Raw genomic sequence first — 20926 nt, forward strand, 5'->3', positions numbered from 1 at the left:
TAGATGTTCAAGTATATGCATGTGTTGACCATGTGTCAAATCAATCCACCATAATCAAATAGACATACAGAAGACCCAACATAACCCGCTAAACTCACATAGGTTCACTAAATATTACCGCTCAAGTGTTTAGGGGTTATATGTGTTTTACTCAAAAGCAATTTCACAACACACGCCACCATATGTTTGCTCTTTGATCTCATCTCCACTAGGCAGCTCGCAACATTCAAGATCAAGAGGTCTTTTATTTGGTTGTAATGGGGCTAAGGGCAAGTGGTTAAGAGAAATGAAGGATAAGAAAATACAAAGTCCATAGAAATCGATGAAGCAACTCTCTCTTATAGAGATATATGACTTTTGCTTTCAAATGCTAACTCACTCACTCTAATCCCAATATACAACCCACACTATATTATACTATGTAATACTTTTTTCTTTTTTTTCAACACCTTTTCTTTTCTTTTCTCTTTCTTTCTCTGTTTTTTTTTTTTTTTTTACATTTTCGAAACTTTCTTTTCTATACAAAAATTACTCACCCCCACATTTATTCTTTTGTAACCTCACATTTTTGACTTTTTCTTTCTCTTGAAGTACTCAAACACAAAGTCACTCTCTTGAATCGCTTCACCAACTACAATGAAAGGGTAGGACAAAAGTGTTTAGGCTTGGTAGGAGTTTGTGGTGCTAATGAACAAAAAGGCTATAAATAAATAGGCTCAAAGTGACAATCTAATGGTAAATATGTTTGGGCACCTGCTTCTTTGGTCATGATGGTAATTAATCCTAGTGCCTCAATCCTTTCTATCCCGTTATAAGCTAACAGTTAGCCTCGAGAGGTCTCAAGTAAGTTCTAGATACGCAATGTCATGAAATTGTACACACATGAAAGAAAAAATGAATGAACAATGCATACACTATAGATACTAGGCTCAAAAGCTCACAAATAAGGTATGCAAGTTAATCAAATCGTCTATATGCTTCTTTAATTATGATGAACAAACCTAACCACAGGCTATGTGCACACATAGTCAAGCATAAATCACATATACACTCAATCACAAAACAAATTCAAAGTCCTAGATCATGCTTAATCTATCCACAATCATAATAAGTTAAGTCCATAGCTCGTCATTGGGGTTGGAAAAATGCATCAACCACTAAAATATAATTACAAAAACTAAATTAAAAATGAAAAATCTTATTTATTTTTTTTTTTTTTGAAGAAAATAGGGCGCTCGAGCCCTCACTCCCACACTTAAAACCAACATTGTCCTCAATGTTGCAAAGTGAGCTCAAAAGCTAAATCTAAGTTGGAGTTAGGCATGAGAGTGAAGTCCGGGCGAAGACACAAAAATTAACTATGAAAATGAAAATCTAAATGCGGAGAAGAGTTATGAAAAACCCCCTTTGTCGACCTTCCATTGCTCACGATCTTCGGAGAAGACAAAAATAAGACACTAACCTCAACGCACAAGGCCTTGACTCCCTTAATGTATGCTCCAAGCTAGCTCTAGGTGCTCATGAAAGATCGACTTCATTGAGAAATGTAGTGTCCAAAGAGCAATGCATCAAAAATAGCCCATCAAAGAGTGCAGACAAAGGTCCTCCATTAAGATCATAGGCCTTGACATCTCCAACACACCACACCAGCCCTATAATAGCCTCCAAAGATCGATGAGATGAAGTGCAAGAAGTTCAACCAACCTGAGCGAACAAAAACTAGTGAGTGCAGCGAAATTTCAGCAATGACCTTTTTTGTTTTCAAAAACCCATATCTCAAACTTAGAAAGTGATAAGCAGGTAAGGCTTCTTGTATTGAAGAGTAGACTCAGAGAGCTTTTTATTCATATAAAGTACGTCACCCATCTCCAATTGAGATGAAAATAAAGCTAGTCAAAATTTTCAGTCTGTCATGAAGTCTGCCACTGACCGTCAGTCACCAAAACTATAATATCTGAGGCTCCAAAAGTGCAAAGAGGGTGACACCATCTGGATATGAAACTAGACTGATGAGGCTACCGTCTTTTAAAATTTCACTATAAACTCAATTCTGAGTAAAAAATTGTTGGCCTCCGAACTGTTGTGTTATACAGTTTCTGTTGTGCTCTATTTCTAACCTCTGTCACTTGGAACACAAAATCTGAAGCTAGGAAGGTTCAAATTAAAAATTGTTGTACCAGTATACAGACAATATGTGAAGATATATCTCTGAAAAATTTTAGCTCCAAATAGCTTGATATGTAGAAGGTGTAGCTTCTTAAAATCACTCCACGTACAGTAGATGTCTCTGTTCTGATCTCCATGTATTGACTACAATATAACTTAAGTTCCAGTGATCCAAAGAGGCCGAAATTTTGATAGTATGTAGTAGAACACAGGGAAATATCTCCAGAAAGTTTCAGCTCAAAATAACATGTAGATTTGAAACTTTAGTCACCCAAAATTAACTGAAATTTCTGAACAGAAATTGCTCACTACCACATTCTTTCTTTCTTCACATTTTCAAATTCAGACACCTCCCAACTTCCCAAAAATGACTCAAAAGCTTTATTCACAACAAAAATAAACTATGAAAGAAAGAAATAATACCGATGATGTGCTAGGGTTACCTCCCTAGCGAGCGCTTTGTTTAAGGACTTCATATGACAAGACCCTCCCCAGATTTCACCCCGAAATCTGAGGTGGCCCTGCGGGGCCCACCTTAGAAGAAATTTTGCCAAAAATTTGGCAGAACTTCCCCTAAAGTGGACAACCCAAAACCTGTAGAAAGAAAATTTACACTTCTAAATCACCCATCCTTATTCTCCTGGAGCCACCCTGCTCCCCAAATCAACGTCAACCAAATTCACAACTCACAAATCTCAACTTAATAACCTTAATTCCTCAGGTAATCAGAGCAATTCTAATAGAAAGGTAAATGAGGAAAACCTAATTCAAAGGCAAACGCGGAAGCCATGCTGTTGACTATGCCTCGACTCCATGTACGCCCGACCCCAACTAATTTCACCTGTACACTGGGCATTTGAAACCGAAGGGCCCAGGGGAAAGTAATTGAAAAACACGTTAGCGTGAGTGGACAAAAATAAATAATTTAATATGAATAAACCAAAATAAAACTTCATACTTTCCCACATTTTTCGATATATAAAAAAAATCCGGATGCATGCAACATTTATAAAACACTTAAGAAAATAACCCGAAAAACGTTGAACTCCAGAAAACCGACTAGCCCCGCTAGTCACAACAACCGAGTAAAAGATTGAAATTTCAATACTCGAAAATATAAGTCCAGCCCCGCTGGTTAAGAAAACTCAGACTAGTCCCCGCTAGTCAAAAATAGTATAAGTAGGGGAAGATGATAGCCATACGAATAAGCCACTCAGGCTTGGTTGGGTGATAGCCTCCCAGGCTAAAGAACTCCCATAACTCCCGTAATATACCCTTACGCCACTAAGTGTAGCGATAGGATACTGGGCTACAGAATTACTGTCACAGAGACAGTAACCTGCGCCACAAAGGCGGAAAATCAATGCTAGCATGATAAAATCACCCCTCAGTATGGCACAGGGAAACATAACCGAAAATCCAGTAAATCCAAAATACATAAGGCTTCCCCCATCTCTCGTAAAAGAATTTCCAACGACGTGTCCCACACGCCAAGATAATCTCAAGTTCAAAAGTAAATAAAAGAAAATAAGCATAGTCCAATGACGTGACCCCGCACGCCATAAAATCTTCAAATAAACAAATTTCTCAAACCGCCATTATTGCTAAGGCATTCCCAATGCCAAAACCAAGGATCAAATAAATAAACAAGAAAAATAATTCCATCGAAATCCCATTTCGAAACTCCTTTAAAAGTCTCAAATCGAAATAAAATATAATTAGAGAATAATTCCGGAAATAACCTCGGAAATAAGATAATTCACCATTAAGATTATAAATCAAAAGCAATTTCGGAAACGAATCAATAATGAAAGTATTTATATGAGATAATACGAAATCAATTTATAATCTCATACTCGAAATGTAAATTGATGAATAAATAGAGCATACTTTAAGAAATAATGCATGCATCAATTACTTAAAAACAAAAGTCCACTCACAGTACTATTCCGACGGTCACGTATACGAGTTCCTTTATCGAGCCAGAGCCCGGTACGACATCCTGTACACGATTATATTCCGTGAATAATTATTCAACAATTTAATATGATTCCTAAAATCAATTCCTCATAATTACATCTCCACTTCTTCTCGGATGCAACCCAAATTATACTACTAATACCAATTCGTTAATTTAAAGGTTCCAAGGCAGAACCGAGAGATATCCGACGGCCGGATTCTCGTAATTCGATAATCGAAACCCTAAACTTCAAAAATTCATAATTAATTCCAAGCTTCTCCAAAATTCACCAAATTTCATATACAAGCTCTACAAAATTTATAGGATTTAATGGGCTAAAAACTGGAATTAAAACACAGCCCAACACGCCTCCACGCGCCACCCACAGTGGCGGCGCGTGGGGCTCACGCGCCGGTGGCCACCACCTCCAATGGCCACCAAATTTTGGCAACACCACCTACTCATCAGACCCAACGATTTTCATAACTACAACATGTTCCAATTTTACCTTGAAGTGATCGAATTTGGCCGGTGAAGAAAACCCAGAAATTCCAAGAACCCTAGGATCGGGTTTCGATCAATTCTCCATCTACACTGCAAATCGTGGCTCAAGGCTAGGGGGGAAATGATCCTTGGCAAAAACCGCACCTTCGACTCCAGTTTGGTGGCCGGAGACGGCCGGAATCGGAAGATATTGCCGGAAATCCAAATCTGCTACAGTTTTCTTCAAGCCGTCGATTCTCACCTTTCCGGCCAAATCGCCGTGACTCAAGGGTACTAGCGTGTAGAGGAGAAGGAGGCGCGCCGGCGATGGCCTGCAACTCTTCCCCAGGTGGCCGGACGGCGGCAAAAAATGAAGGAGAAGGAGAGAGGCCGATGCGGGGGAGAAGAGAGAGGAAGAGAGAGAAATCGGGGTAGGAGGGTAGGTTTCCCGAAATGGAAACTTACCCTGGTAACTTTCTATATATATAGAAAGTTACCGTGAACAGTAACTTCCACATTTTAAGGCATAACTTACGCATATGAATTCCGATTTTTACGTACCACATATGCCCGCGCTCGGGTTAACGTCCTCTACAACTTTCATGAAGGAAATTTTCTCAAATTTTGGCCCAATTAAAAAGTCAACTTTTAGGGCCACTAAAAGTACTTAAACGACAGTAAAAGTGAAAATAACGGTCGTTTACCGTCCAACTAACTTGTAAATTGGTAATTTAAGATACGGGACGTTACATCATAGCCGGTCCATACATTATAATTTTTGTCAATGTGGATAATTCTCAAGTACGACCACCCTATTGTTTGGGGCTAAGGGACTCCTTGTCGTGTCATAGAGGCAAGACCAAGAGCTACATAAGAATACTCCAATTGGTGGCTAAAAGTGTAGCTTCTTAATTTTCCTCTTCTTCCAATTTTTCTTTTAGGAATCAATATCCTTGCCTTCGCCTTCAAAAGTGGTGTAGAAATGATGCTCATAGGAACAATAAGTGGTAGAAGCTCTTGCGAGTGATGGGAAAGGTTGAGTGAAAGTGGTTCACTTCCTTTCCAATCCATCACCTCATTATGGAAACATTGACCACTTAATGGTGGATTGAGAGGTAAAAGTACCTTGATTTCAATCCTCTCATTAAGAACATAAGTGTTCAATGTTCTACTCTCCACCTTGGGAAGCTCATGATGGATCTCTTTGGATGTGGAGGAGAGAAAGTCCTTGATTCTTCAATTTCTTCACCATCACAAAGTATTGAAGGACACTCTTCCTCCATGGAAATATCTACCTCAATGAATAAGGGATTATGATGTATGACGTCAAGCTCTGCATCCTCCTCAATGAACAAGGGATTATGGTGTATGACTTCAAACTCCGCATCCTCCTTACTAGATAAGCCATCATCTTCTTCGGAATCATCTTCAAATACCTCACCTTCATTTGGAAGCTTAGATTTCCAATATTGTACCCATTCCGCCGAAGTGTAGTCTCTCACCCCACTTGCATTGAAACTTTCATAACCAAGCTCAATTTCTTGTACATCAACATCACTATCATTATTTTCAACTTGTATAAAGGACTCTTGCTCAAGATGCTCAATATACACTTCTTCTCTTGAAATAGGCTCCACTCGGTCAAAGAAAGATTCATGCTCATAAATGGTGAAGGTTGGCTCTTGTGCAAGACTAGCTTCAAGTTGCTCATTGGAATGTGTAAGCATTTCTTGAGAAGCTTGCAATCGAGCTTAGGACGCTTGCAATTGAGCTAGCAATTCTTCAAGAGAAGGCCTCCTAGACTCATACGCTTGCTCATGAGGATTTGCTTCGGGAACTATGGTCTCTTGTGAAATCCTAGCTTGAGAGGCATGTAAAAGATCTTAGGAGGCTTGCAATTGAGCTAGTAGTCCTTCAACGAATTCCTTCCCAGGCTCATAAGCTTCATCTTGTGTATATACATCGGGTACAAATATCTCTTGATACATGCCCATCTTGTACTCACACTCTTGCATAAAATCCGGGCACTCAAATCTCAAAAAGCACTCAAAAGGTGAATGCCACGAAGAATTGCACAAAGCATAAGTTTCATTGTACGAGGACATAGAACCCACCGCATGAGAATTCCACTCTTCATGACCTCCACCATAAAAACTTTCTTGCTCATATCCGCTCGGATCTTCCCATCCATAGCTCCATTGATCCATAGCTCAATATGATAAGAAATAAGCACCTATGAGTTCCCAAAAGTAATATTAGCAACGAAAAAAATTAGAAAATATAAAATTAGAGAGTAAGCAAACATTCAAACAAAATAAACAACCAATTTTTTTTTTTTTAAATAAAGAAACAAAAATATGCTAATGTGACCTAAATTCATCAAGGGATTAAGGCTATTAAACCCTAATCCCCGGCAACGGCGCCATTGACTTGATGCATAAACTCTCGCAAGCGTATGAATCGTGTCAAGTAAGGGAAGTATTAAAACCTTGATTATTGTACCTTGGGGATTAGGTGTTGGACCTAACCGAGGTAATTGGCAGTAGGATACTAAAAGCACACAATAAAAATATAAAATAAAATAAAAACTACAAATAATCAAGGCACCAAGCCTTGACAATGCTTGGCTTAACTCACACTAAGCCTAATCAAAGCCACTAACTTGTAGGCAAAATAAGTTATGCACAATGGAAGGTAGAATTTTGTTCGAGAGTTTTGAATTGAGAATTAACTAAATTAAATGCAAACTAAAATAAAAGCAAACAACTAATTATCAAGCAAGAAATTAAATTCGAATTTCAAATTAATAGGAACATGTGAGTGTCGGGTAATTCACACTAACTATCTTGCACATATCGATGACTTCACAAATGCATGAATTTCCTATATGTGTTAAGTCCCGTATCTAGTACCGGTCATCAAGACTACTAAACCGTTTCGGTGTATTGATTATGCTGGTTAGGGCCACAATAAACTCTCTATCTTAGGCATTACGCCGGTTAAAGCCGCAATATCTAAAATTAGAGGCCTAGAGAGCAAGATAATAGAGACCCAAGCAAGCTTAGCTACACTTAAGCTAGCTAATAGTTACCACACTTAAATCCTAGATGTACTAATAAGTTGTCAATTTACCAATCTAATCATCAAAATTGCCCACAACATAATTTCAAAGGGTGGCAAAGCCTAGAAACATGCTTCTAAGGACCAATAAATTCAGATTTAAAGCATACACTAGGGAAATTGCATTTATTAAAATGGATTAAATTATGTTTAGTCCTTGTACTATGACTTTTTTTTCGTTTCAGTCCCTGACATTCTCAATTAATCTGAAAAGTCCCTAACGTCAAAATTTCTGTCTGATTGGTCCCTCCCGCGTCAAATTAGGAGTTGACCTTAGGTGAAATATCCAATATACCCCTCTGTTATTTCTTTTTCCTTTTTAATTTCTTTTTCTCCTTTTTTTTTCTTTTTCCTTTTTAATTTCTTTTTTTCTTTTTTTTTTAATTTCTTTTTTGCTTTTTCTTCTTTTTTTCTTGTTCCTTTTTAATTTTTTTTCCTTTTTTTTCTTTTTGTCCTTTTTAATTTCTTTTTTGCTTTTTCTTCTTTTTTTCTTGTTCCTTTTTAATTTCTTTTTTGCTTTTTCTTCTTTTTTTCTTGTTCCTTTTTAATTTCTTTTTTTCTTTTTTTTTTTCTTTTCGTTTTGCCTACTTTCTCCTTCCTCAACCCACCAATCCCATTCCGATCAAACTCCACAACCCATCTGTTTCTCTCCCCAAATTGAAACCAAACCCAGCAAAGACCTAGCTTGGCGGTGCAGAGATAGACATCGAGCAAAAGCAAGAGGCTAGGAGCTGATCGATCACTTCTTCACCTTCTCTGAAGCCATCTCCCTCTGTTGGGATCCGCCCTCGCCTCCATCGTCGCTGACGCCATCTCCCAAACACAAGCAGATCCCAATCAGCTCGGAAATTCGCCGCTAAACCACTCCCCTCTTGTTTTCACAACCTACTTCTCTCTCTCCCACTCAAATCTCACTTTCTCTCTCCACATCAAGCCTCAATTTGGAAACTTTTCACTGAAAACTATCATTTTTTCAGACCCTGAGGTTTTTGGGTCTTGCTCAAAATGGTGATTTGGATTTTGGGTCTGGTTAAAATGATGGTTTTTGATGGCCAAGTTGACCAAAACCAGAAGTGAAGAAGAAGAATAGTGATGGAAAAGAAAAATGGCCGCCGGCGTGGAGAACAATAATTGGGGTTTCGGGTCGATCTGGATTGATTCGCTGACGTGGCGCTATCAATGCAACAGGATACGATGGTCATTAAAAAGGAAAAAGAAAAAAGGAAAAAAGAAATTAAAAAGGAAAAAAGAAAAATAAAAAAAGGAAAAGGAAAAAAGAAATTAAAAAGGAAAAAGAAAAAAGAAAAAAAAAAGCCGCCGGCCTGGAGAACAAGAATTGGGGTTTCGGGTCGATCTGGATTGGTTCGCCGACGTGGCGCTATCGATGCAGTAGGATACGATGGTCATTAAAAAGGAAAAAGAAAAAAGAAAAAGGAAAAAAAAAAAGAAATTAAAAAGGAAAAAAAAAAAGGAGAAAAAGAAATTAAAAAGGAAAAAGAAATAACAGAGGGGTATATTGGACATTTCACCTGAGGTCAACTCCTAATTTGACGCGGGAGGGACCAATCAGACAGAAATTTTGACATTAGGGACTTTTCAGATTAATTGAGAATGTCAGGGACTGAAACGAAAAAAAGGTCATAGTACAGAGACTAAACATAATTTAATCCAATTAAAATTAAAGCATCAACATTTATACAAGATGAGTTAGGGCTTCACAACCCTAACTCCCAAAATTGAACTATTCACAACTCATTATCAAATACATTATCAAATACATAAGAAAATCAAAGAAATGATAGAGGAGAGAGGAAACACAAGTTAGGCTCACAATTTGCTATAGGCAAACATGAACCCAACTTGATATTAAGCCCCCCACTCTTTACCAAAAGTAAAATCTTTATGTGTTGATGAGCAATTGATAGTATGGGTAGTAAAAGCCCCTTGATTTTTTCTTGAAAAATGTTGGAGAATGATAAAATGGAAAGAGAGAAAAATGAGAGAGAAGATGGGAGGTGGTTTGCGACTACAGTAGGATATTTGGGAATGGAAAAAAATGGGTCGTGGTGTAATGCCGAGGGGATGAAATCAGTTGTCCCCATTATTTTATCTCAATTCTATCCCCTTAACATGATTGGTCCACAGAGATTAAAAAAATATTTTCTTAATCTTTTGTTCTATTTTTTAATCTCTATGGACCAATCATGTTGAGATGACAGAATTGAGACACAAAAATCTGGGATAGCTGATTTCATCCCAATACCGAGAGAGAGAGGAGCGAATGCCTTAACTGAAGTGGGTGGCTGGGATCTTGTGTGGAGAGACAGAAAGATGGGAATCATGGGATAATCTGAGGTGTGCCACGTGATGTCACAAATGAGAAGGGGAAAAGGAGCACGTGGTGTGCTGTTGGCTTTTGGCAAGAATAATTAACCAATTGATTAATTGGTTAATTAATATTCATTTAATTAACCGTTTTCTCTTCTCTAATTTTTTCGATCAATGCTCTTCCACATATTTTCAGCTCTTTTCGAAATATTGACCGCAGTTGACTGATTTGAGCGTTTTTCATTCACCTATCGCGTAACAATTAACACAGTCATCAAAGATGGGAAGTATTTACGTCCCGGTTTATCGTACCTCGGGGATTACGAGCTAGCCAAGAATCCTATGGTTCTAGGTCACCGAAAATCACTTGCACAAACAAATAAAAATAGAAAAAAGGCTAAACAAGGCACCGAGCCTCATTAAAGCATGACTTTGCATCACACAAAGTCACAAAGTCAACGGCATTGCACCAAGCAAGGCCTAGATAGGGCCGTGAAACACACAAAAGTGCTTGTAATGCTCACGCCCACATGGATTTACAAATGAATGGTAGTGGGAAAGTCACAATATTTTTTGGATTTTCATAAATGATAAATACACTAACTAACTACGACATAAAAATAAGATAGATAGAAGGATGGGATGCATCGCATCAAGGGTCACCATGGAATTCAAGGTTCTCCACACAAATCTAAAAGGAAAAATTTCAGTTTAGTACCCTGTGGTTTGGGTCCAACATCATGTTAGTCCCTGCGGTTTCAATTTGATCAGTAACACCCCTGCACTCTCAATTTCAATCAACCATGTCCAAATTTTACTGTTCCGTTCATATTAGCCGTTAACTGGGCCCAGTTAAAGGGCTAAATTTGTCATTTCACACAATTTTCCTACAAAAACAAAAAAAAAAATTGTTTTTTTCCTCCGATTAAACCACTCCTCTCTCTCCTCCTCTCCCCCATTCCTCCATCTCCACCCACCTCCTCTACCTAAACAGTCTCACAACGACCTCAAACCCAAATCAGCTATGGAAGAAACCATAATCCGAATAGTCACAAAGCTCGAAGACCTCCGCTACCTCGAAAACCCCACCAATACCCAATCCCAACCCATCTTCGATTCCACTCTCTCCGACCTCCAAACCCTCTTCGACGCCAATGACTCCGACCCCATGGACTGCTTCCCCGACGAGATCGCCGCCAAGTCCCTCTCCCTCTCCAATCTGGTCCGCCCCATCGGCGCCGCCATGGATTCCGACCCGGCCCTCTTCTGATTTCTTCTCCTTCTCAAAATTCCGACGCGGTACTCTCCTTTTCTGTAAGAGTCAATACTGTCATCGTCCTCCTCTGATCTTGATGAAGACAAGCACAACATGTTGCTGATCCGAATTGGGTTTTGAGGATTGTGAGCTAATGTGTATTGGGTGCTTTGAATTTGAAACCCCGATTGAAAAAGGATCAACGTGTAGCCAGTTTAGAGAAGAATTAAGAGTTGGGTATGAGTTAAAATTGGATTTGAAGCTGAATCCGGCATGAGGTAAAATTGGAATTGGATTGTTAGTACGATTTAGGGATCAATGGAGCTTTGAGTTCTGGGAACAATTGCCCAATTTAATTTCGGTATGATTAGCCATACTTACTTGAGTTTCAATTTTGGTTTTGGTGTTCTTTATGTTATCCAATCACTGGTTTGAATTTTCCTATTCATCCTATAAACTGCGAGTTATATTTGCTTCACAGCCAATCATTCAGAATTTGGATTCAAATTCTTTGGTTAGGTGTTTATTTCTTTCCCCATTTTTGGTATCCGATCACTTTCTGGGCTCCATTGCAGAATGCTTTTTAGTCATTTGCTGGTAGATTTCTCATATTCATTTTTTTTTTATGAATGATTTCTCATATTCATTGAGATAGAGAGAGCAGGTACTATTTTGATCAGATGTCTGTTAAGTGTTAAATGTTACTGGGATTGATCGAAAAATAAGGGATATGATGAGACTGTTTAGGTAGAGGAGGTGGGTGGAGATGGAGGAATGGGGGAGAGGAGAAGAGAGAGGGGTGGTTTAATCGGAGGAAGAAAAAAAAATTGTTTTTGTTTTTTGTTTTTTTGTTTTGTTTTGTTTTTTTGTAGGAAAATTGTGTGAAATGACAAATTTAGCCCTTTAAGTGGGCTAAGTTAACGGCTAATATTGACGGAACAGTAAAATTTGGACACGGTTGATTGAAATTGAGAGTGCAGGGGTATTGCTGATCAAATTGAAACCGCAGGGACTAAACTGAAATTTTCCCAATCTAAAATCACATGGAATGATGATGATTAGTTCAAATGACGCTTCAAATGTTTTGTCGGATTTCCATTTAGCATTAAGAGGTCGAAAAGAAAACTAAATTGATTGTCATGAAATAGTAGTCAAACCCTAAGCAAAAACAAGAAGAAGAAAGAATACTTAGGTTTTGGCTACCCTATACTAGTCTCAAACCTTATGCCTTGTTAGGGCCGTAAGTGCTCAAAACTAAATGCTTTAGGTTTCGACAATCGATTGTAACACACTCTAACAACCATCACCACAAATAATAAGGTCAAAAAGAGTACTTGTGATAACAATTACCGTACCCAACAATTCCGAATACTATTCCAACAATCAAGGGTAATAATACTCAAAATTAGGTGATTGGAGGACCACAATCTAAGAAATCCAAATGGAAATAGAGATATGCAATGGGCAAATTTCACCATACTCATGCCATAATCCAAATTGAAATATAAATTCCCCAATTTAATATTCCAATTCCAACACACCAAACATAGATTAAGGAGGGGAAAACCTAAACCATACATCTAGAGTGAAGAAATTAAAGCAAGAGTACACAAATCATATGAATAAACATCAATTTTATTAATTCCTCAACAAAACCATACAAAACTAAACTTGAGTTTCAAAACCTAAAACCATGAGAGGTCACACACAAGTATATATCAATACACATCAAACAATACCATAAGCAAGAAATAAGAGAGGGAAAGAAGAGGGAAAGAGAGGAGAAATCCATGAAAGTCAAGGCAAAGCTTGTCACTAGCTATTACCATAACTTCATGGCTTCTCTTGCTACCCTTATGAAGCCATGGTGTAGAGATGGCGGCCTAGATACCGGAAATGTGTGTGCCTCCTCCTTGTGCAATCCTACATGTGAATTATGGGGGATGAAGAAGAGAAGAAGAGGTGAGAAGGGAGAGAATTCCCAAATTCGGCCAAAAGGCCTAGGGTGAAGAAAAATGGGTCTTCAGCTTATGAAATGTGTGTGCAAAGGTGCTTAAATACCCCCTTGGGTTCAAGGGTCAAGATTGGACTTGTATCCTAGATCCAAGGGCTCAAAAACAAGTAGAAAATAGGTAAAATGAAAAGACTAAAACAACCTAATAAAAATGTAGAGAATTAGAATATTAGAAAACATTTTGGAAAGTATAAAGAAAACCGGAGGGTAAAAGTGTAAGTGAGTGTGTGCCTAGTGTGAACACAAATAAATATCTCCATCCACATGTGTGATGTGTGTGAAGTGTGTGGTCCACTAATTATTATTGTCATTATATCAATTTTGAATTTGAAATTTGAATACAAAGATGTAATACAAATAGGCTTGGGTCTTCACTTGTGTACTTCTTTGGTCTTGGGCCTTGGGTTTCTTGCTTTTGGGCCAAGTTGACTCAGTTGACCCTATGGTCAACCAGTTGACTTTTTGTCCTTTAGTCAGAAGTTGACTTTTCACTCGAATCGCTCTTTGTTTCATCTTTTCCCTCTCTTGACCATATATAATTTCATACAAATGAAGAAAATAAAGTAATACTACAAAATAATGCTTGAGTATTCGCTAATTTCAAGGTAATTAGGGCTAGAAACACACGTAAATCGCGTGTGAATCATTGACCGGCTTCATCTATTTTGTCAAAAACTTCAATTTACTCCAATTTCGAGCCAATTTATCTCAGTTTCTACAACTCCGTTTATTCCTACATAATAAATAAAAATGGATTAATTACATTATAATTAACTTGAGAATTAACTTATTTATAGTGTTTTAGATACAATTTTTTTTTTTAATAAATGTTTTAGATACAATTACATGCATAGAAATGCGTGTAATCACTGTCTAACCTGCCTAAGCTTTTAATGGCAAATTGGCACGTGTATAAAGGCAAATCTAAAGTCTGAATATTGATTTGCCCACTATACTTTCAATCCTGCCTCTATACTTTCAATCTCTATTCGCGACCAAGTCTGAAACTCTTCACTAAAGACTTTCTTCGCAACCACAGCCACCTCTGGCAACGACACTAACGAGCTTTAAAAGTGCCTCGGAGACCTCTCCCCTACCGAGTGGAACACCTGCATAAGCAAGATTTCCCCTTCAGTCAACCAACTCTGTTGAAAACCTCCACCGATTAATTAGCCCTCTGCTTTTCTCTCTCTTATCATTCCTTTCTTCTCCTCTTAATCAATCAGCATGAACCCATCTTAGATAGAACCAAAGGTTGATAGAATTAAAGATTTCAAGCAAATTTCCTTCCATGAGAGAGAGAAGATCTGGAAACTGTGGCGAAGAAGAAATCAAGAAACGGGGGAGAGAGAGAGAGAGATTTATCTATTTTTTTAATTGCTGTTGAGGCAAAAAATAAGTGGTCCCTCTAAGTAAGTATTTATGAAAATCAATATAAGCCGTTGGATGTGATTTTATACACATGTCGCTTTGGCATTGAAAGTTTAGGAAGGTTAGGCAGATAAGGAGCTTAGGCGAGGATCCTATCCTATGTAAGGGTGGGGTGGGCTAAGGGTTTTTTTTTAAAAAAAAAAAATAGCACAACAAATGCAAACACCACAACAACACAGAGCAAAAGGCAGGAAAATAACGCAAAGCGCAAAGAAAGCACACACAAGCTACAGACGGGAGAGTTCCGGATCATTACCTGAGATACTTCGTCCTAGCCCCTCCAATTTAGTTGTGTAAAATGGACGGCACCGATGAAATTATGAATTTTTAAGGTACTGATACTTTAAGGCGCTCAAGGGGAGCCAAGGCCTAAGTGGTAGAGTTTTGTTAGCTTTCCGACCCAAGCCCACAAATTAGTATCTAGGAGGCTAAAATTGTTCGGTGAAATGTCCGAGTGAGTGAAACTACGGTTGAGAAAAAAATGAAAGATCAAGATAATTTAGCTAGGTAAGATTGCCAAGTAAAGATGGAAGGTGCGGTTTAAACTCACAATACTCGATGTTCAAAAAAATTAAGGAATGGAGGTTACCGATTGAAGCAGGTAAATAACCGGAGAAACTTGTCCTCCTAACATTCAAATACTCCAAGGGACTACTCCTGTTGAAATCAGGAAACTAACCTCTTAAGTCTTGGTTAGAGTCCAAATCAAGAACCTGCAAGTTTGGTAGATAGAAGATGCCAACAGGGAATTCCCCATGAAATGAGCAGTGTGAAAGGTTGACATAGGTTAGGCTGGTAAGATCATGGCCTAACCTCAATGGGATTTGAGAAAGACTGAAGTCATTATCAGAAAGGTCCAGCCTTTGCAAGTGAACAAGTTGAAAAAGGCTGCTGCTGGAATTTACAGAACCATAAAGATAACTCCTTCTGAGGTCAAGGCCACTGACATAGCCAGAGTACTAGAAGGTGATGTCAAAAACAGAAACCAAACAGAAAGGACAAAAACTAGAAGAATGAGTACGTGCTACGACTCTTGACTTGTGATAAGTCGAGAAAAAAGCTAGCTGCCGCAACCCAAGGCGAAGAAGCTAAGAAGGTGAGGGAATTAATTGAATTCCTTGAATTAAATTAAATAAGTTCATCAAATTTGTAGACTTCAACTTGGAAGACTTGAAGTGGACGTGCATTATTGTCCATCACGCTCTACGTACGATTATTTGGAACGTTAAATGTCCAATAATTTGCATTATTCCATACGAAAAGTAAGTGAGTCATCTGCATTGTTGATCACGGCCGGATATTTATGGTGTATGACCTTTCAACGGTAAGGGGTTTATGTTCAATTAATTCAAGACTGGTATTGTCAGGAAGTCTAAGACCCATTTGCATATCGATAGTGAAATTGATTCCTTAATGTGGAGAATTTCTCAGGGATTGTGATGCCTTGTGGCTTAGTATCCACAAAATGAGAGGATGATGTGAGTGAGGGGTGCAAGGGGTTAATATGTAATTTAGGGACTTTGTTCCAATTATATGATGAAAAACAAGGGAGTGTCGGAGGATTGCCTTCAAGTAAATAATTCAATTGTCAAAATTAACCATTCAATCCTTACTTATTTTGAAAGAACAAATTACGTATTCGCATCGAAATTCATTGAGTCACTTATGTAGGGTACTAATACATTCAATTGAATAAACCTGATATTTGATAATCATGATAATCAAATGGATTTCAACTTCACTTCTTGAAGAACTCGAAAGAGACCCTAACAAGGGAGGTGCTTTTCTAAGTCTCCCAAGGATCATAAAATACAAAACACATACATATCCAGTAACTGTAATCGCTACAAGCTTCAAAACACAGTAAACACTACACACAAAAGTACTACTAATTAACTAGCTAGATTCTCCAGTGAGCACGTACGTATTTTCAAGTTTATAGTTAAGAGGTATTAATAGTATTGATCGATCACATTTACTAGTGATATAACTAAGCTATCCCACAAGGGAATGCCTCGCTCATACGATAAAGACGTTGAGTCAGAGAGAGAACAAACCGATGAATCCCCCAAAAAGGGCAATAATAATAACGTTACATTATGTGACGATATATATAGCTATATATTTATATCGTCACATAATAGTGCAACCCCCTGATGGTGGATCATAGATGTGCAATTCCATCTCATGGTGATGACAACATCTTCTTCCCCTAATTGGACTATAACTATTAGTGTTTTGCGCATCTTGGCTAGTTTTCTTTTCGGTTATTTCTTCCAGGCTCAATAAGTTTGCATAGCCGAGCTTCTTCCTCAGCAATCTGGTCAATCCCGCTGCATCAACATCGTCTCCGATTATCTCTATTTGGTCACTCCTTGCCTCCTTGAAAGCCACTGATTTAACACCTGCAACAGCGTAAATTACTCAAAAATTTAAAAAAGAAACACTATCGGAGACCAAAATCTGAATCATTAATTAGCATAACAATGTACATATATATACGATTAATTACCATCTTCTACAACAGCTATTTTCATGGCCTTGGACCGACATTTGTCACACCAAATGTTCGCCTCAATGGTTATCTTTTGCTGCAGATCGAAACATATGTTATAGTTAGTTACAAAGTAAATGTTTTTGAGGTCTGTTAGACAAACAAAGCCTTAAATTGGTTTTTTAGTGAAAGTGGATGAGAATACCAAATTGGTTTGGGAGTAGTAGATTCACCTTCATATTCTGCAGTAATGAACAGAACCAGAATGCGGGTTCTCCAAGAAGAGCAGCTAAGGATGTTCCAGTTGCTAATTCTATAAGAATGTAATAAAGAGCTAGAAAACTAAGTCCCTCTTTTATAATGCACATATAAAATATCTTTGCTAGTTAACATGGCAATGGCGGCTATTTGTTGAAATCGCAAATCAAGTAATTGATGGAACTGTTGGATTAGAGGTCATCTAGATAGCAATCACTTTTTCTTCTTTTAACTTTTAGCTATTGCATGCTACGTCACATAGTTTGGCAATTTAGTTTGAATAAGACGTTTCCCAGCATATTTATTGCTTTCTCATATGCATGGTGTAGTAAGTCAAGTTGTATAAACATTGCATTCAATGCTTTGTCAGCTATGTTTTGGAAGAATCCCTATAGGATTAAATATTTTTACCGAAAAAACACTTCAGTCTATTTCCTTCTAATTTCACATGTTTAATCATTGTACTCTCATTTTTTAAACCAATAGGTCAATTCTGTTATTCTCCATCCAAAACCTCCTTTAAATTGATGATGTGGCAATCCTTCCACACTAAAATGTCTATTATACCATCACTTTTTATTTATTTATTTACTATTATTATTAATATTATTTTTTCTGTTTATCTCTTCTTTTACCAGCTCTCACTCCTCCTTCTGTTTATCTCTGCTCATTACTCTCCCTCACCTCTTTCTATCTTCGAGTGCTTCTAAAAACACCAGCAACAACATTCTTACTCCTCCCCAACACAGATGCATATGCAACACAACCCAAAAAATCATGTCACCGCAAATTAATTCGACAATTATACATGCCTGATTTGATGAGAACGCCATTGGTTGAGGTTGAGACAGATTGAATCTTGATGATGAACAATTTTTCTGGAACTTGAGGATGAACTAAGAATCTTGCGACTATTGTATGATTCAAAAGACTAAATCTTCGAACCAAACTTCGAAAGAAAAGGAACTGAAAAATTGAGAATGAACAGTTACAAATCTACTTCAAATCATGCTTTGGTTGATGATTTTGCTTCGTAATTGTACAGGAATTTGGCAATTTTACAAATCTGAATCAATCTAGGGTTTTGAAAAGTGAAATTCTCTCATACTCCATAGCTCCTCTTCATTTGGGTTTCTGATCAAGAAGATCGATCTGAGTTTTTGATCAAGAAAATAGATATGGGTCTCGATCTTCGATGGGTATGGACCATATCAGAATGGGTCGGAGGTCATGGACTTCAAGCATGGCTATTAAAACTGGTTTTTTTACAACACACAATGTGCGCCATAAAGGAAAACTTTACGGCACAAAGAAGGGTGTCATAAAAAGACAAATTTCTCTTGTGGCATATAAAATGTGAGCTGTAAAAAATATTTTTTGTACGTCGTAAAACACTCTTTTATGCGCCGTGAAAGATGTTTTACAACTTTGATTTTGTATGCCGTAAAAGATCAATTTGCATGTCATAAAATACCCCTTTTGCGTGTCGTAAAATATGTCTTCATTCACACTTCTAATAGACAATGCTTTCAATTAAACCTTTTCATTCAAGCATAATAAACAAAAACATTCATGTAGTAAATTATATCAATTAAATAACTTCATATTACAAAATCATAGTATAATTAAACTGGTTTTCAAATATAGAACATGCAAGCTAGATCATCCTTGCTCTGTAATGTTCTGCTCACAGCCTCAAGGTTTGAGCACGGAAGAAAAAACCTTGCTTAAGGAGGAGGGTAAAGGTCCTGATGTTTCAACCTCACTCTTGCACCACTTGGATCATTTTTTACAGAAGCAACATAGGAAAATAAAAAATAACAAAGTAAGATAAATGCCAGCAATGTTATAAATGGTAGCATACTATTTGCATTGAAGATAAAATAACCTTGCTTGAGGAAGGTCCAGCTCCTGATGACTCAGCATCATTAAGACCTCTTGCATCGTTTACAAGGAATAGGTGCCTAAATGAGGAAGAACATTATGAAAAAGCTAGAAGCACCTAGAAGGGGACTAGGGGAGTGCTGTTGCTAGTGAAACAGACTGGAGTTGAATTTGATACAGTAACAAGATGACTATCTGTTCAAAAGCACATACAACAAAATATGCAACACGAGTATACAATAGTGCAGGAAAGAAACATTTTCTGAAATCAATTAGCAATAGTGTAAAACTGCAAAGACATGCAATACAAAGAAACACAGATAGTATACACACAACCATGGCACAGATGAAAAAGAGTCTCGAGTATATGTTCATAGCTTTTGCGATGGGTAATTAAGGGCAGGCCAATATACTGAATGCAGTTTTAACGTCATGTTTCACTTGATTTTATAACATATCAATCTATTTACAGTGGACAAAATGTTGTACGTGTTTTCCTACCAAACAAAAGAAACTGATACTTTGTACTCTAAACATCAATAGGGTAAATAAAGTAATAAACCTATCCAATATATCCACTCACAGAAGCTACACAAGCTGGTAAAAGTACAATGGAGTCACTCAACCATGCAGGATCCTCAAAATTTCAATCCACAAGAATCTAACCGATACAATCCCTCAAGAATCTTGCTTGAGATGAAAAAATTGGTACTTTTTAAGGAGAACTCTAAGTAAGCAGAGACAAATGGGCCTTCTTTTTTTATATCAATGAGAAACCACTAAACAACACAAGGAGGCAAACACACAGCACAGAAACACATCAAGTCAAAATGTCAAATCCATCAAATTTTCTAGAGATGCCAAACAACAAAGATCCCATCTTTTTAGTAATTCACTTCAGACAAGCATTAAACAGCATTACCCAATTTTCATCGCCATTCAAGTAGTACACTGTAAGAAGCTTCTTCAATAAAACGCTAGCCCTCGTCTCCATAAAGGTCTTTCTGAAACCAAAACCCTTCTCCATAAATAAAACTCACTTTCTCTTGAGTAAAAACTTGATTTGTTTGTGATGCAAAGATAAAAAGATCCCTTTGAAATTGATGCTGTTTAGGAAGATTGGATCCCTTTGGAAAAATGCACAACTACAAAAGGCACCACTAATCTTCCCAAGTGACATGCACGAAATGCAAAGTAGTGCACAATAACTAAAAAGCAACCTAATAAAGAAACCCATTTCTATCCATCTTCAGGCAACTGCAAGCGAATAAATGCATCAGCATCATTATTAAGCTTATTCGCATATTATTAACCTGTTGATGCTTGGCTGCAACTTCTGTTTCCTATGGACTTGGTGTTCAGACCAATGTAAGTGATAGAAATGGCTTACTAAAAGGTTTTGGTTTAGTGTAGGTGTGGAGCATGTTGGGGGAGACATGTTTAAAAGTGTCCACAAGGAGATGCTATATTCATAAAGGTATACCGTGTATATTTTGGATGCGTATGAAACATCAAGTCTGGAAAGATTTGAAC

At 37.5% G+C, this 20926-nt stretch overlaps 1 protein-coding gene across 1 annotated transcript; it reads right to left on the reverse strand.

Moving 5' to 3' along the window:
- Nucleotides 1–16467: 16467 nt before the first annotated feature.
- LOC133728971 (heavy metal-associated isoprenylated plant protein 47-like) lies at nt 16468–17598 on the reverse strand. Its single transcript, XM_062156433.1, has 3 exons — nt 17485–17598; nt 17270–17348; nt 16468–17162 (listed from the first exon to the last, which is right to left on the reverse strand). Exons 1-3 carry the CDS (start codon nt 17488–17490, stop codon nt 16891–16893), a joined length of 357 nt encoding a protein of 118 aa, XP_062012417.1. The 5' UTR covers nt 17491–17598; the 3' UTR covers nt 16468–16890.
- Between the last annotated feature and the right edge of the window lie 3328 nt (nt 17599–20926).

Source organism: Rosa rugosa, chromosome 2 (genome assembly GCF_958449725.1).
Source record: "Rosa rugosa chromosome 2, drRosRugo1.1, whole genome shotgun sequence".
NCBI lineage: Eukaryota > Viridiplantae > Streptophyta > Magnoliopsida > Rosales > Rosaceae > Rosa > Rosa rugosa.